Source organism: Aedes albopictus, chromosome 3 (assembly GCF_035046485.1).
Source record: "Aedes albopictus strain Foshan chromosome 3, AalbF5, whole genome shotgun sequence".
In the NCBI taxonomy this organism is placed as follows: Eukaryota; Metazoa; Arthropoda; class Insecta; order Diptera; family Culicidae; genus Aedes; species Aedes albopictus.
This window is the reverse complement of record NC_085138.1, coordinates 6,891,837-6,909,561: the sequence shown is the minus strand read 5'-3', so window position 1 is coordinate 6,909,561 and position 17,725 is coordinate 6,891,837. Positions and strand designations below refer to the sequence as shown.

Here is a 17,725-nt window from a genome sequence, read left to right as displayed (position 1 = left end):
TTATGTGCATGGAAATGTCACGATTCGTTAAAACCAGGAAACCGAAAAGATCAAAATGATAAAGTGAAAAGGTGAATATGAGGCGAATAAGTGACAAATTGTTAGTAACTTTTTCCAGCAAACCTTAATTACAGAAAACAAAATTAAATTTGGTTAGTATGAAACTACGGATTGGGGCGTATTGATTATCAATTTAGCTACGGTTGAAATGTGAATCATGAACATGGAAAATTTGTTTAGCAGCCGCTGCTTTAACGCAAAATCGGAACCAAAAATAGATGACATATAAAAAAAGTACAAAAATACCAACAAAGAAGAAACAGTAAGAAAACATTGGGTGGATGAAAACAAAAGGAAACAAAGAAAGAGAAAATAAAATAACAACACAGTAATTCCTACCTGAATGGAAGTTGGTGAGCTCCCATTCGCTTGAGAGGCATTGCCCTGTAGCGTATCGCAGGTGAACAAACTCTGCGTGGCACACAACAGCAATTGCTATTGGTTGCGTGATATTTTTTTGAGAAAGGTTTTATTGATTTGGAACGTAGACGCAGATTGGTATTTTAAGGTTATGACAAGCGTTGGGTTTGGGCGGCGGAGAGAAAGAGAAAGAAAAGAAAAATGGTTGGCAAAAGTTGGGCTACTTTGATGAGATCGGTGGACTATTGTTTTTTGTTTTGTTTCTATGGAAACGCTAGGCTGTTGCATTTGTTTTCATGATGCTTCTATCCTATCTATTTGTTTGGGAAAACTAGTGATTTGGTAGAGATAAATTGACACGTATGAAGGGAAATGAAAACTATAGTTTGTTTATCAAAACACGGCTAGTTCGAAACAAAAATAAATCCTATAGAAAAAAACTGTAACATAAATACGATACATGCTGTGGTGTTCAACAGAAATGTAATTAATCAAAGCCTACTTTGATTACAAGGGCCGTCAACTGACAGCTGCCAATTAACACTTCATTGTCGATGAAAAGTTGGAACTACCAAAAAATCATGGCTACCGTTGATGGATTTACTGTGCAGCAGAGACACTGTTCGTTCTAAAGATAGCAGCACTAATGCGTCAGGTGTCAAGTGATTGGTATGAACGATGAATGAAAAAAAAACGTAACGTTGATTCTGTTTTATTTTAGACCACCACTAAAATCGTTTTTCTCACTTGCTCACGTTTCACGACCTTATTCAGGTAGAGCTGGTGGCGGTGGCTCTGCTGGTGGTGTTGGTGGAAGTGTCGCCGGGTTTTCAATGATAATCGTAACCGATACCACCGGTCGAAAGGTGGAAGCTTGTCGAAAATAAGTGTAAAAGTTGTTTGAAACGAAATCGTACAAATGAAGAATTGGACAGAAACGAAAGGAAATACGAAACAGAAGAAACTATAAGCATATAAGCGAGACAGAGAGGAAAGTAGAATAGATAGATATATAGGAAACGATACAAGTGCCAGAAGCTTAAACAAGGTGTTAAGATATAATCCATGCAGGTACGTTCACACCGGTTATGGTACGGAATCGAAATTCTGGACACCTACTCGTGTTGGCATGTTTTCATTTAGTTCGCTTGGTTTCGGTATTTTTTTTCGGAGGGAGGGGAATCGCTAATATTTAGAATTTATGTTGCAAACTATAGTTCAAAGTAGGGAAGGATTTCAGGGGTGGACAGCAGGCTAGGATTGTAAAATTTAGAATTTTGATTCCATTTTGTCAAATTTACAAATAAATCTGGCAACGCTGGTTGTTTGTCAAAATGTTTGATGCCTCAAATGTCAAAGTGGTTAACAAGGTTTGTACAAGTCGAATTAAAAGGTAAACCTATTCATGCATCGAACATCTTGGTTTTGGTAGTTTTGAAACTATGTAACTAGCTAAGAATACGATTTGGATTGAATTCGTGCCAATTTGTGTGAACAGCCAATCATTCATTTAGTGTTGTCATTGGGGATGAGGGTGACTAACTGAAATGTAAACAACGGTTAGTAAACTAAAAATGAATATTTGTAGTTTAATGGGACAACTGACTAAGGGGGGACTAGAGGGATCGTCTAAGAGAACTAAAACTATAAGGCATTCATTGTAAACAAAGAGAAGAAGCACGCCGAATGGCACGCGTTCCCCTCGGATTTGAGTATCAACTTGCAACTTACACGAGCCGGTATGCCCAGTTTTTTGTTTACCTGGACACCTACACCCAGCTTCTGACCGGTATGGCGGGACGTTTGCTTTATTAACGTGCAAATCAGTTCCGATTGCAGTTCCGGCATGTCCAGGCACTGCTGTAGGGCATTTTGGGCTAGGACCACGTGGTAATCGATGCCCGGTTGGTTTACCGCCACCGACATGAACAGTTGGCAGCTCTGCAAATGATGGCAAACAGAAATGTCAACAGGTTCCCAAGGTTTCTAAACTGAGGTATTGCAAACTAACCTTGAAGAGCTTGATGGCTTCCGCTTGAAGCGTTTCGGAATGTAACGAAGTCAGTGGTGAGGTTATGTTGTCCTTGGTGTGCAGTAAAATCGGATGCCTCCAGAGAACGCAATCTGTTTGAAAAATACTTTTTTAGTAAAATTCGTGTTAAGAAAAGTGCCTTCAAGCTTACTGGGATCGCCATCAGTTTCCATCAGTTTCTGGATGAGTTGCTCGTATTGGGTACCGGCATTTGGTCCTCCACCGGAAACCACCGTTAGATGATACAACCAATTGTCTCGTTCTTGCTTTCCAGGTAAAATCAAATAGGTTGGCCCCTGTCAAAACAAATTTGAAGTTTAGCTTCCACAACCAAGGTTTATACAAAAGGGTAGACGTACCACTCCCTGTTGCTGCGGATAAATGGCCACGGTCAGTCTCGCTTGGCTTTGAGCAGGGTCCTCGCGTTCTTCCGAATCCGAATCGGAAACATGCTCCACCTCTTCCACCCGAGCGTCCCGCATGTTGATCTGACCCAAAGGATTCTAAAAATAAGGACAATTCTTTCAGTCATAAAACCCTTCTTCAAATCTTGCCCATCCTCACCGTCTCCCCGGGTGCCTTGAAGTACAGGAACATCTTCCCCAGCAGCACGCACCAGCACTTCTTAGCGTGGCCATTCTTCACCTTGGTAACCCAACCCTGCAGCGTCGGCTTCTGATCGTCCCGGCTGAGCAGCAGCTTCGTGGCGTTCCGCCTTTGGACGTTCTGCAGCACCCGTATCCAGTCGTCCATCGTCGCGTTGGAATCGGCCGTCAGATAGTACACCTTCTTGCCCGTATCGATCTCGAACGTGGACGCTCCCTCCGCCCGGTTTATCCGGCACGCCTCGTCCAGTGCGATCGTTCCCTGAGGTTTCCGGTTCACGTCATGCTGGCTCTTCCAGTACGTCAGCTGGCCGTTCTTCAGCACGAACCACCGCTTGCGCCACGTCTTCAGCTTGCCGCCCAGCTTCGCAAGGTGACCAACCTAAAGAAACCAAAACCGTTAATGCCAAGGTCCGTTAACAAAGGTAGGACGCGTACCTTCTCCAAGGTTTCCATCTTTTTCGGCGAATCGGCGTACGAGGTTCGCATCAGCAGCGAGGGCATCGACGCGTCCATGCAGGTAGTGTCCACGGCCGATACGGCGTCCGGTGGTATCGCGTAGTCGTCGGACAGCCCTGATTCAAAGGACATTTCTGAAATTACTACAATCGATGGTGGTGGGAAATGATGGGGGTGTGTATCGAAAGTGTGTGTGTGTGCAAGGGGCAGAATTTTGTGTGGAGATGAAAACAAAGAGAAAAAAAACGGAAGATTAATTTTCTTCGTCAATCGGTTCGATCAATATCGTTGTGCGGGTACGGTCGAATTACACTCTGCGAAATGAATGGAATCCCAGCGCTAAAACCAAGGTTGCTTTAAGATAAGGTAGGAATAATGTAACACCGGCAGCAGGAGCGCAAAATTTTGAGATTAAAGCGAATGCAAAAATGAGGTTATGTTATGTTAGAAAGGGTTAGTTAGTGTGAGTGAGCTCTAAAGCCAATATTAGCACAAAATAAGCGAGTTTAGATCTTGGCTGTAGTCGTTGAAGGTTACCTCGTGCTTTATTCTTTGGACTTTCGGACCCGCTGCGCTTGGCGGGACTCAGACTAGAGGAGGTTTTGAGACTCTTCGAGGGACTAGACGCACTGCCCGAGGTGCTCGTCTCGGTATTGTCCGTGCTGGTTGAGTTGTGCGAATTGTGGGTGGACGTAGCACAGGTCATAATGGCACCATGATCTTCGCCGTCGCTGCTGTCGTCGCTGGAATCTCCGGTAAATGGCATCGATCGGATCTGGGAAGCACGCTGCGAAAGAGAAGACCTCGCTTAGTTCTTGGTGATCCCCGAGAAACCCAAAAATCTCGCATACCCCTTTAACGGTGGCGTAAACCGGTACACTAATATCACAGTATCCACCGGACACGGTTTGCGAGCGGGAGTTCATCCCGACGCTGGACGTCATTCCGGACCCGGACTCCTGGTCCTGAGATTCGTTCTCGTCACCCGCTAGGCCATCGTTGGCCACCTGTCGAATACGCACAATACAGATCTCAGATATGAATCTCAGACATAGACGCCGCCTCTTACCTGGTAGATCTTCGCTTCCCAGCTGGGAAACCGATGGAGTGGAGGCGTCGGGGGTCGCGGGGTCCCCAGGTCGGCCACCGAGTCCGAGGTGGTCGTACTGGAGCCCCCGCTGGGCAGCCCTTTGAGCCAGGTGGGGGCCTTCTCGCGCGAAGGCGTGTAGATTTCCGCGTAGTCATGCGCGGTGTCCACGTCCGAGTTGGGACTGGGCTGATGGCCCGGAACGAGGGGTATTAGGTTAAGGCCGTCGACGGCGGCCGCTAAGTCTCTAGCTAATTCCTGAGGTTCCATCGAGAGATTTCGCCGATGGTGGTGCACGGAAGAGGACGTCAAGAGGGAGCGATGCTCCGGCGGATCTAACGATTCGCTCCGCCGTCGACCGCTGCGCCGTTTGTAGTCCTGTACGTCTAAGCTTAAACTAGATCTAACGGGTTGCTGTATACTATGTCTACTGCTTTGGGTTGCGATGTGGTTCCTTAACAACTCTAACTGTTGATTGCACTTGATGTTCTGCTCCCTCAGGAGCTGGTTCTGCTCCTCGAGCTCGCGCAGCTTGTTGGTGACCCACTCCTTGATTTTGGCCGCCTTGGCACCGACCTGGCGGGCGTCCTGAAGCCTCAGCTGTTTCTGCTCCTCGACGGCCGACTCGAGCTGCGTGATTTTGACCTTCTCGATGGGGGCTTTGGAGTTGGAGCTGGGGCCTTGCGCTGCACCAGTACTGTTCAGGCCACTGCTTCCGGATGGCCCAGTTATGCTCTGTGGCTTGGGCCAGTCACACAGTCGTTGCTCCATGGCCCGGACCTGTTGCAGGAGAAGAGAAAGGGGGGGAAGAAACGTTTAGAATTGTATCAGGAGGCAAGCATTGAGGTATTTGAAAGAAACTGGTCTCGGACGAAACGTTTTTTTGTACATCGATGTTATTCTTCTTTATCCATAAGACAATTGTCCACAGGTCATATGAAGTTGATCAATCCGTTAAAGGAATGATGTTCTAGCGTTCAAAGCAAGTTTCAGCAGCGCTCTAGAGAGATTCAGGGGTATAGATGTGTTTCATGGGTTTCAGGGGCATTCGAAGGACTTCAACCTTTTGATTATTCTAGAACCTTTCTTGAAAACCTTCAATATGTTTTGAAATGCTTTGAACCATCCCTGAAAACCCCACCTGAAACGCCTTAAAACGCATTAAAAGATCATCGAATCCCTTTGAATCATCCTTGGAACCTTCTTGAGAGCTTTCGGAAATTTACGTAAACAACTTCCCTTCAATCCCTGTAAATCCACCCGAAACGCCTTGAAATGCATTGCAACTCCTCTGAAACCCCCTGGAAGCCGTTTTCTCTGGGGATGTTAGGGGTGTTTCATGAGGTTTCGGGGTTTCGACATTTTCATGGACGTTCAAGCAATGTTTCAGAGGGTTTAACGAGCGTTCTAAAAAGATTTCAAGGGGTTTCAGAAGCAGGGGCGTTTCAACGGGTTTCAGGAGGTTTCAAGGGCGTTTCTAGGAGTCTCAAGGGGTTACGGAAAATTTCTAAAACGGGTTCCAGGCGGTATCGAAGGCGTTCCTCTAGATACACCGGGATTTTAGGGGCGGTTCAGGTAATTCAAAAGGGGTTTCAGTAGGTTTGAGTTGTTCTAGCGGTCTAAAGGAGTTTCAGGAGCGCTGAAGAGGGTTTCATGGGCGTTCCAGGGACTTTGAACCTCCAAAACCCCTCAAAAACGACTTGAAATGCACTGAAATCCTTATGGAAACCCTTTTAAAACTCCAATGTAATTTGAAAACGAAAACGTGACAAATTTGTACAAGACAATTTAAAATTTTTACTATGGGAGTGAACCGTTCCACAATTAGTGCAAATATTGACCACAACATTGGGATTAACTAGCTTATCTGGGTTTCATGAGCATTCAACATCTGGGTTTCAGGAGTTTATAGGAGAGAGCAAAGGAAGGTTGCAGGGGCATTTCAGGGGATACCAAGGGGCTTCAGCAGAGTATCAAGAGATCTCAGGGGCGTTTCAAAGGAGTTCTAAAGGGATTCATGAAGTACCATGAGGTCTCAGGATCGCTTCAAAAGGCCAAAGTGGTGTTTTAAGAGGTCTCAGGGGATTCCGGGAGCTTCTCGGGCGCTTCTAATGATCTCTGGGTTTCCAGGGAGCTCCAGCGGATCTCAAGGGCTTTACAGACATTTCAGGAAGACATTTCAGGAGGTCTCTGGCGCATTTGAAGAGGTCTTTGGGGCGCCCAGGGGATTCACGGAGCGTTTTAGGAGATTAGGAGATTTCTAGGGCGTCTCAGGGGATCCAAGGTGATTCAGGAAGTACCTTGAAGTCTTGAGAGTATTTGAGGGGGCTCCCAGAGATTTTCAGAGCATTACCGACGGGTTTTAGAGGCGTTACAAATGCTTTTTCGGTGATTTCAGAGTGTCTCAGGTGCGTTACATAGGGTCCGGGTGGGTTTAGGGGTATTCCGAGGGCATTTTGGAAACCTTCAAAAGATTTTCGGTGAGTTTTAGAGGCATTGAAGGTTGTTTCGGAGGGCCTCGGATGTATTACATGTAGTCCGTGGAGGTTGTAGGGGTGCTTCGGAGGCATTTCCAGTGGCACCCCTATAACACCTCCAAAACTCCAAGAAAACTCCCTATCTGGAAATCACTATAATTCAAAGGTTATCAAATTATATTCAACAACAACTGAAACTCCTGCAATGCAATCAAAGACTCCTAAAGCCTCTCGGAACGCTCTTAAAAACGTCCTGGAGCCCCCTGAAATTGTCTGAAATGCCACTGAGATTGCTTGTAGCTCCCTTTGAAGAGTTCAGAGACCCCCCCCCTTAAATCGCCCTTAAAACCTCTTGAAACGTCCCTGAAACTCCCTTTTTAATGCCAAAGAAATCAGACGAAGCGCCATTAAAAGAATACCCTCCCTGAAATAACCCCCGCACAGTAAAAATGGAAGTTGAATTTCAAACAAGGATCTCTCCGACAATCTGAAACACCCCTGAAACCCCCTGAAATCTCTAAGGACCCCCTCAAAAAACCCCTGGAGCATCCTATGACGTTCCTGAGGTCCACTGAATTCCCCCTGAGCCCACTTGAGTTCCGCAGACATGCCCCTAAGACCCCTCAGATACCGATGAGACCCCACAAGACTCCCTGAAGTTCCCTAAATTCCCCCTAAAACAGTCCAGAAAGCCCCCGAAAGCCCTCTGATTCCTTTTGAATGCTTCTAAGAACACCCAAAACCCCCTGAGACACCGTTAAAAGCCCCTGACATACCCATGAAACTATCTGGGGCCCCTAAAAGCCCCTGAGATTAGCTTTGATATCATCGATACTTCCAGAAACTCTCTGGAACTACAAATAAATAAGCTCCTAAAATCTCCTGGATGCTTCCGAGACTCCCAAAAACATCCCTGAAACCATCTGAAATTTCTTAAACGTTGAACCTTCTCAAAACTATCCTTTATTAACGACCCTTTATTGCTCTTTTCTGAGACTCCAGAGGAACTATTGTTGAAATCTGACGCGAAACTCTATGTTAAACTGGGAAAAAGAAGTGCTGCAGAAGTTTCGCAAATATCCCTGGAGAAACGCACAAATACAAATCTCCGCAGGAATTCTAGGATAACTTTGATAGGGTTTCCGGGAGAAATCTCCCAAGAAACTCTGGAACATATCCTGATAAGTGCTCTTGCAGGGACCCGTTTAAAACCCCTGCAGAAATTCTAAAAGGAAATCTGGTATAAATCCCACGAACAACTCTCCATTTCTGTAGAAATTTCGCAAACGGTTTCTGCAAAAATTGCTCCAGAAATTCGTATATTCATTTTTTTTTTAATTCTCCAAGAATACTTTTTGTAATTTTTTTCAAGCAATTCGTCCAAATATTTATTCAGGATTTCTTTTAAGCATTTTAACAGGGATTTGTATAAATTCCATCAGGAATTTCTCAGGTTTTAAAAATACTCTTAACAATCTTAGGAGATTGCTTCAAAGGATTTTTTCAAGAAACCCTAAAAAAATCTTAAGATTTTTTCTAAAGATTCCCTCAAAAATTTCATAGGATCCTATCAGGAGCTCTGTTAATCTTCAAAAAAGTTCCTCAGGTATTACTCTATGTGTTCTTTCAAGAATCCCGGATAAAAAATTACCATTCTTTACATGGTAAATATTATTAACAAATGACTGGTTTTATTGTTCACAATAAAACACATAGTAGATATATTGTTACTTTTTACAATAGAAATCAAGCCCATATAGTTCGTACAATAAGTGAACATTAGCTTTATTAGTGACTGATTGATTCGATTGTTTTTCAATAGTTCTATAATAATTTAAAGTTACTATCAGTAAAAATTAATTTAAGTTGTTTTTAAATAGTTGCAAAAGTGCCTGCAAAGTTCTCATGGACTTTTTATTAAAAAAGAGTTTATTTCTCAATTACACCTAAAAACAATTTGTAACAAATGAATAACAATAAGTATTATTGTTGCTTGGATCATATTTGTATAATCAAATACAAAATCGCTTGACACATTTTTTATAGTTTTCGTTTTAAATTTGAGTACAGTAGATGTTTCGGTTATCGAATGTTATTCGCTAAAACTGACAGACGTCAAGCCGTGTTGGCAGAGGAAGCTCTCAATGAATAACTGAGGAAGTACTTATAGAGAACTAGCTGAAAAGCAGGTTTAGCCAAGTGAGGATGTTAAGACAAGAAAAAGATGAACAATGATTTTTCTAATGTTTTCCAATAAATTAAAGGAATCTAGTAAATAGTAAACTGCCATTGATAACAATACAAATACAATTAGTTTAATGGGGTCAATTGAACCGATGTTAAAATAAACATGCAATAATATTTGTTGTTATGTAAACAGATTTCGCCTTTGAAAAACCAAAGAATTCATATTTCTCGGTAACATTTTTCTCCAGCATTTACAGATACTAATGGCCACATGAATTGTGAACGATTTATGGTATGGATCATACGACCTGAGGTCTGACTTGTGATATTTGGCAGTTATTTGAAAAGATTGAAGATAGATCTTATCAACAGCTGCCAAGCAATACATACCAGACATACATCAGAGTGTTTGATTCTTATCATAAAATGTGCATATCATTCTGGCGGACGTTAGTGCTCGTAAATGCTGGATATAAATGTTAGCGGGAAATATAAATTCTATGGATTTTCAAAAGCGAAAACTGCTTACAAATAACAACAAATATTATTGTATTTTTATTGTAACAACGATTCATTTGACGCCATTCAATTAATTGTATTTGTATTGTAAGAACAATGAAAAAACATTAAGATATATTGTTTTCTTTTGAAAATTGCCCTAAAAATGTCTCATAAAAACACAATACATTCTATTGTTTTTCGCGAAAAAGTGTATGAAAATTTTCTCAAAATTTTATGGTTAAGATACATAACGACCATCATTTTTTATTGTAAAAGTGCCATTTACCATTCGCCGAATGGTATAGAACAATAGGGGTGATGGTGAGTGTGCTGTGTAAATTACAATATGTTTAATGGTGAATATTTTTCGAAAAAATGGTGTTGTAACAATAAAATTTATCGTATTTTTATGATACTTTTTATCAGGGATCCCTCCAAAAATTCCAGGAAAATCCTCGAAGATTCTTTCAAAAAATTTCTTCAGATGAATTGTAGCAGTATTTCCTTCAAGTTTTCCTTCAAAAACTTCTCCAACATTTTGACAAGAATTTCTCAGAAATTCTTCCAATGATTCCTCATGAAACTCGCCAAAGGATTCCTTCAGAAAACTCTTCTGATATTCAGTTTTGTTCAGGAGCTGATTCACGATTTCCATCGACAATTGTTTTATGAACTAATCAAGTAATTTTATCTTTTATTCTTCCAAGAATTTCTGCAAGGATAATTTCACGTGTCCAAGGAATACTTGTGAAATTTTCCCAAGTATCCTTTCCAAGAGTTCCTTTAGAAATTGCTTCAAGAATTTACTCAGATACTTTGTAAATGATTCTTACAGAAATGCCTTCATTGATGTTTTTTAAGGATTTCTTCGAGAATTGTTTCGATTGATTCGAAAATTATCAAAGGTTTTTATTGTGAATTTCTCGAATTCCTGATTTAGAAGCTCCTCCAAGAATTTTCAATATTTCTGGCAAGATTATCTCTAAAAACATTTTCTAAAATTGTTTCGAAAATTCCACGAAAGATTTATCCCGAATTTCTTCTTAGGGTTGCTCTAGGAATTTCTCCAACGATTTTTTTAAGCAGTTCCGCCAAAGAATCCGTTGAGAAATTCTCCAGGGACTGCTTTAGTTATTACATCATCTTCAGAAACTCCAACACGAGTTCCCTTTGAGCCGCGGAATTCCCTTTGAGGTTTTCATCAAGAATTAGTCCAGGGATTGCTTCAAGAAAACTTTCAATGATTTCCTCTGTATACGCTTCACATTTCTAAAGATTTTTTTTAAAAGATTTCTTCACAACTTTCTTCAAGAACTTATTTGTGAATTTCAAGTTTTATTGCGGAATTATTTTCAAGGGTTCTTTAAAGATCCTCCTACTAGGAATCTTAGAACCTTACTGTGCTTAAATCAATTTGAAAAATGCCTGGAACCCCTTGCAAGCCGTTTCCCCTGAGGATTTAAGTGATGTTTCACGTGGTTTCCGGGATTTTAGGAAGGGTTTTACGGGCGTTCTAGAAAGGTTTCAAGGGGTTCTTAAAGCAGGGGCGTTTCAGAGAATTTCAACGGGTTTCAGAGTGTTTCAGGAGATTTCAATGGCGTTTCTAGGGTTATCGGGGTATCTTAGGGGGTTACAGATAACTTCCAGAGGGAATTCCAAGTGGTTGAAAAGCCTTTATTCAAGAGATACCCTCTGATTTTAGGAGTGTTTCAGGTTCTTCAAAAATAGTTTCAGGAGGCTTGATAGGCGTTCCAGCGGGGGTTTCATGAGCTCTGTAGAGGGTTTCAGGACGTCCCAGGGACTCTGAACCTTTGAAACCTCTCTGAAAACTTTGCTAAAAGCCCCCCCTCCCCAAAATCCCTTAAAATTCCTTGAAATGCATTGAGGCTTCAGGGACGTTTCGGGGGTACCAAGGGGCTTCAGCAGGGTACCAGCAGATCTCAGGGGCGTTTTAAAGAAGTTTTAGAAGGTTTCAGGGAATACCAAGAGGTCTCAGGAGTGTTTAACCCTAAAAGGGATACCTTCATGGCCTCAGTTTCGTCACCTCGCTGAGTGTGTTCCATCAAAGACGAGCTCTGAAAGGCGCCTGGGGTCCAATGGACCCCAGGTATCCCTTTTAGTCTCAGGGGTGTTTCAGGTGGTCTCAGGGGATGGCTCTGGGGCGCTTCAAAGCGGCGTGTCCCAAGAGCGTTTCAGATGATTCTACAGGCAGGGGGTTCCAGGGGGTACCGAAAGGTCTCTGGACGTTGAAGGAGGGTTTTCCGAGGAGACTCACGTGGTTCTAAGCGCACCATGACGTCTAAGGGGCTTTTTAGGGGATCTCGATGGCGTCTCAGGAGATCCAAGTGGTGCATGTGGTACCTGCAAGTCTTAGGAGCATTTTAAAAAGGTTTCCAAAGATTTTCAGAGGATTAAAAAAAGGTGCGTTTTCGGTGATTCCGGAGGGTCTCAGTTGCGTTACATGAGATCCGAGGAGGTTTTAGGGGGATCTCGGAGGCAAGTCGGGAAGCTTCAGAGGATTGTACTGTTACAGTTTGGTTCCGCAGTCTGGGAATGGAAAACACTAGTTTTTGATTATTCCCGACGTTTCGGTCCGTTTGGGACCTTTTCAAGGGTTCAATCTTTAAGGCTTTCTAGTCAAAACCTTCAGAGGCTTCAGAGGATTATTGGTGAGTGTTAAAGGTGCGTCTTTGGTAGTTTGTGAGGATCTCAGGTGCGTTACATGGGGTTCAAGCGAGTTTTAGGGGGATTCCGGGGGCGTTTTAGGAAGTTTCAGAGGATTTTCGGTGGGGTTAAAAGCGTTACAGATGCATTTTCAGCGGTTTAGGAGGGTCTGAGTTACATGGGGTGCAAGGGGATTAAAGGGAGATTTTTAGGAAGCTTCTGAAGATTTTGGCAGGTTGCAGGGGATGCGTTGCAGGTCTCAGGTGCGCTACATGGAGTCCATGGAGATTGTAGGGGGATTTCGGAGGCATTTCAGGAAGATTCAGAAGATTTTTAGCGGGTTAAGCATTACAAGGCTTTCGGGAGTACCGAAAGGTGCGTTACTCTCTAAAACCTCTAGTAGCAGAAAGTAGTATTCCAAGCATTCCCCTTTCTGGAAATCCCTATAATACAAAGGTTATCAATAATCTTCACAAACTCCTGAAACCCCTTGAAATGCTATGAAATACTCCTAATATCTCTCGAAACGCTCTAAAAATGTTCCTGAAACCCCCTGAAAATGTTTGAAATGGCCTCTGAAATGGCCTTGGAACGCCCATTGAAGAGTCCTGAGACCCCCTAAACGTTTCGGAAACCCCCTTAATACCCCCTAATACCATTTCTCAAAAGTTTCTTTATTTTTACGACATTTTCCTAGGTATTCCACATAAAAATTTTCTCAGAAGTTCTGCCAGATTCCTACCGGCATGCATAATTTGAAAATATGCATAAATTCAAACAAGGCATAAAAATAGGGAACTTTGTGCATAAATTAAGTCAGTACTTTAATTGAGAGAACTTAATAGGAGGCAATCAGTGAAGTACTAGATTGAAAGTAGTGAGCTGGATTTTTGTATGGTGAGATGATCAATTCTCCATTTCTGCAATGAAATGGTGCAAACAGCGTAGGTTATATGATTTATTGGCTAATTTGATGCTATTTGAGCAAAAGTTTGAATAACTGTGTTGTTGTATTATTTTTTCCTGCAACTTCAGCAACACAGTTAACCAAACTTTTGCTCAAACAGCATCAAATTAGACAATAAATCATATAACCTACGCTGTTTGCACCATTTCATTGCAGAAATGGAGAATTGATCATCTCACCATACAAAAATCCAGCTCACTACTTTCAATCTAGTACTTCACTGATTGTCTCCTATTCGCACGAAAAAAGGTTTTCAAGTGTTTGAGATACCGCCAAAGGGATTGCTTGGGGTTTCAAGGGAGCCTGAAAGAAGGAGGTTTCAGGGGTGTTTTGGTGGCTCCAGGAAAGAGGGCTTAAATTGAAATTTCAACAAGTATTAGGTGCACTTCTGGGGCATTCCAGGAAGATTTTAGGGGGTTTCAAAAGTTAGAGATTTGTTTGATAGAGTTTAAAGCCCTTTCAGAGGCGTTTGAAGAAGTTCAAAGAGCATTTCAGAGCGATTCAGGGCCTCCAATGCTAAAATACAACTGAAACTCTCTAACCCATCCAGAGTCCTTCCGCAAACCCCTGAATGCACATGATCCCTGGAACGCTGACTCTTCATGGAACCCCCTGAAACCCACTTAGACAACCTGAAACGCCCCTGACGTTCATGAGGTTCACTGTACTCCCCTTCAGCCCCCGTGAGATATCCAGACACACCCCTAAGACCCCCTCAGACAACAATGAGACCCCCTAAGACTCCCTCAAATCTCCCTGAAACTCTCCAGAACCCTCTTGAAAGCCCTCTGGTTCATGTTGAACTCTCCTAAAAACACCTAAAACCCCTTAAGACACCGTAAAACGCCCCTGAAAATTCCATGAAACCCCCTGAGATGAGCTTTGATACCATGAATGCCCCCCGAAACTCCCTGAAACCCTCTGAAATTTCTTAAACCTTAAATATTGAACCCCCTGAAACTAAAATCTTGAAATTCGATAAAAACAACTGAAACACATAAAGACCATAACCTCCTTGAAATTGTCCTAGAAATTCTTTTGGAAGCGCTCTGTTACCCCCTGAGCTCATGGGCGACAAGTTACAAGAAACTTAAAATGTTTTTTTTTATGGAGTCCTCTAAAACACTTTTTAAACCCTTTGAAACCTCCTGAATCCCCCCAGAAACCCATGAAAATGCCTCTTTGCGACCCTTTATTGCTCTTTTCTGAGACTTCCAAGAAGTCTGCAAACTTTCCAGAGGAACTATTGGTGAAATCTTACGCGAGAATCTATGCTAAACTGGGAAAAGAAGTGCTGCAGAAGTATCGCAAATATCCCTGGAGAAACGCACAAATACAAATCTCTGCAGGAATTTTGGGATAATTTTGATAGGGAGAAGTCCGGAAGAAGTCTCCCAAGAAACTCTGGCACATATCCTGATGAGAGCCCATTTAAAACCCCTGCAGAAATTCTCAAAAGAAATCTGGTAAAAATCCCACGAACAAGGATCTCGAGAAGAACTCTGGGAGCAAATTGAGAAAAAAGGCACCCGAATGAAGTCTTGGGTGAAACTCCTGGACAAATCAAGAAAGAAACTCCAATAAGTCTCCAGGAATTCAAAGAAAAACTTCGGGGAAAATCAAAGGAAGAATTGTGTAAGAAACTGCGTAGGAATTTAAAGAAGGAATTACTACATTTTATTCATATGACCCAATGATAAGTGAAGGTTCTCTTATTAGGCAGTACTAATCGAAAGAGAACAAAAGAGAAAGCCAGGGGTTGCACAGACTAACGATCACGAACATGAGACCACGGACAATCCAATGGGCTTCGTGGCCGTGCGGTTAGGGGTGTCAATCGTCTGGCCGTTTCGTAAGCCTCGGAGTGTGGGTTCGATTCCCGCTCCAGGCAGTGAAAACTTTTCGACAAACGGAAAATTCTCCACTGGACTACTGGGTGTTTCGTGTGTTGTCCGTTATCTAATAATAAGTGAAAAGTTTCCGCCGACTGGAGCGAGAATCGAACCCACGCTCCGAGGGGTATAATTTTAAACATGGTTTTCGGACGAAACAGATTAGGTTGAAGTGTACACAATGATAAGAGCGTAGAAAAAAGGAGCAGAGATTATAAACAAATTAATGACAATCAAAAGTGTAACGTTTACAGTTTTTTGAACCATTTTGAGTAGTTTTTTAACCTCAATTATTGATTGACAAATATTTCTCTCCCAGTTTTCAGTTTTCTTCCACTGTGTATCTTCCCTCAAACATCGTCTTTCATGTACACGGAACTACAAATGAACCCAAATTTAAGTTGTTTTGACGCAATTCCGGTCTTCCGTGGAATTACTCAAATTTGCGTCAAACAGCGATAGTGGCGAGTGAGTAGTTCTCGTTTGAAAGCGGCAAAAAAATTAACCCAGTGGTAAGTTATTTTCACCCAACGGAGGCCTCAATTGACGCAAATTTGGGTTAACTCAAGAAAACCCAAATTTGGCTTCTTCCACGGAAGAGCAGCGGATGAGTCGGTGCTTCTCTCTTTGTTTTCGAAAACATTGCGGTGGGGCGAGGGAGAAAACAACCCAACTTTGAGTTAAAACTTTAAGCAGTTTAGTCAAATTTGAGTTTTTAAAACTTATTCTTTGGGTTATAATATTTTTCCGTGTAGCATAAAGTGGAATATGCACAGTGCAAACAGTACGCGGCTACATCATCTGACATCTTATCAGCTGTGCAACTGAATCAGACAGGGGGTTCAACAGAACTTCGCCACGTCAGCTACACCAGTGAATCCCGGCAACTGAGATCAGAAATTGAAATGATTGATTTCTTTTGTTTGTTCCTGCATGTTCATAGTTTCGCTGACAACACAGTTATCACGAAGACTATAGCTACAGAACAAAGAAAGATTACCTACTTCCGAAGTAAAATCGATTTGTTTCGTATCAGGGTGTTTCTCTTACTTTCTGTCCAGCATGTGCGTGACTTCACTCGTATCCTTGACACACCTCGAATTTCGTCTAATCTCTCTCCTCGAACTTGATTGCTAATTAAGATCGTTTCCTCTTTCGACACACAATTCTCGGGTGACTCAAATGTCCATTCTTATGCCACATTCTGTGCGGTGCGGTACGACCTTTAATCGGAACTCGTTTTGGGTGTGGCCTCGTATATTAGTCGAATTTTTCCGTTTGGTCATGCCGATTGTGCACTACCTAGAACATTATTTGCATAACAGTCAGCCAGCAGTCAGCAGGACCGAACCAGCCAAGAAACGAAGCAACCCATGTAAAGTACCTGCTGCTGCTGGCTGGGCCCAGAAAGTCGTTGCCTCCTGCGATGCCTTATCGAACCGGACCGGTGTCGGTGATGTGGCAGCTGTATGGCATGTCAAAATTAAGCTTGCCGGTAACCAGCTGTTCGAAGCGAAACAGCAAAGCAAGGAAAACTTCCTGAGCAATTTGCCTGTTTTTTTTTTGTGGGTGGGGGAGATCGGGGTTAGCTGCGTCAGTCGAGAAGTGATTGATTCAAAACTATCCCTAGACAGGGATGTGAAACGATACGACATCGTTATTTTTCCAGCATTATGTTTGCACCAAAAATAATGGAAATTGAAAAATGTCATGATTTTTTTTTTCATAAAATTCCATGATTTTTCTATACCTTTTCCCAAATAAAGGAATCCAACCTGTAATAGTATGCGTTATCGTTTGATAAAGCTTAGTCAGTAATTCTTCTTGAACAGTGCGTTTATACCGACTTCACCCATTCCGGTTCAACGAGGAAAACGAGGTGGTGAACACTCCCACTATAAAGAAAAATCATGCAATACAATCATCGAGTTATTTCCCTTTTTCCGTGCCTAAAGATTCACTCCTGTGGCCTAATGAGAAATGTGATTTGTGCTAAATATCACTATGTAAATGAAAGTGATTTCATTTTCGATTACTATGATTCAATAGAAGCTGGTATAATATTGAACGCCAATGATCAAAGTAAACCAAGTAACCCGAGTGATTAGTCACGCCTTGTCTTGGCGCGATCCGGGGTCAATGTTTCGCTTTGAAAGGTGTACCAAGCCTGCGTGCTGTGTTCGTTGATGCGTTGCCCTAACAACCGACCGACCGCCCATCCGACTACTTTGACAAACGACTTGCAATCTTCTCACATTTAATTAGATCAACTTTACACACTGCACCCAAACCAAACCAACTAATGGAAAGTGGGAGACAGAAACAAAAACAAACGAAATCCACGACTACTGAGTTGACACTCGATCTACTCTCTAGATGTAGGTACATAGCTATGTCATGACATCCCATCCGAATGGGTGCGGCCACAACAGCA

At 42.4% G+C, this 17,725-nt stretch overlaps 1 protein-coding gene across 16 annotated transcripts in view; it reads right to left on the bottom strand.

The window, feature by feature from the left end:
• LOC109432457 (uncharacterized protein CG43867) overlaps positions 1–17,725 on the bottom strand; it is a 917,308-nt gene that overhangs the window by 13,846 nt on the left and 885,737 nt on the right. For 4 of the 16 annotated variants that reach the window (XM_062860239.1, XM_062860252.1, XM_062860255.1 and 1 more), the window contains 11 exons: positions 4,586–5,383; positions 4,368–4,523; positions 4,054–4,303; positions 3,496–3,659; positions 3,017–3,439; positions 2,812–2,955; positions 2,604–2,748; positions 2,432–2,544; positions 2,152–2,361; positions 1,168–1,293; positions 400–495 (listed from right to left, as the gene is read on the bottom strand). In XM_062860239.1, the coding sequence (XP_062716223.1) occupies positions 400–495; positions 1,168–1,293; positions 2,152–2,361; positions 2,432–2,544; positions 2,604–2,748; positions 2,812–2,955; positions 3,017–3,439; positions 3,496–3,659; positions 4,054–4,303; positions 4,368–4,523; positions 4,586–5,383 (2,625 nt within the window). The remainder of the gene's footprint in view (positions 1–399; positions 496–1,167; positions 1,294–2,151; positions 2,362–2,431; positions 2,545–2,603; positions 2,749–2,811; positions 2,956–3,016; positions 3,440–3,495; positions 3,660–4,053; positions 4,304–4,367; positions 4,524–4,585; positions 5,384–17,725) is intronic. The other 12 variants (XM_062860241.1, XM_062860243.1, XM_062860242.1 and 9 more) reach the window with 12 other exon arrangements.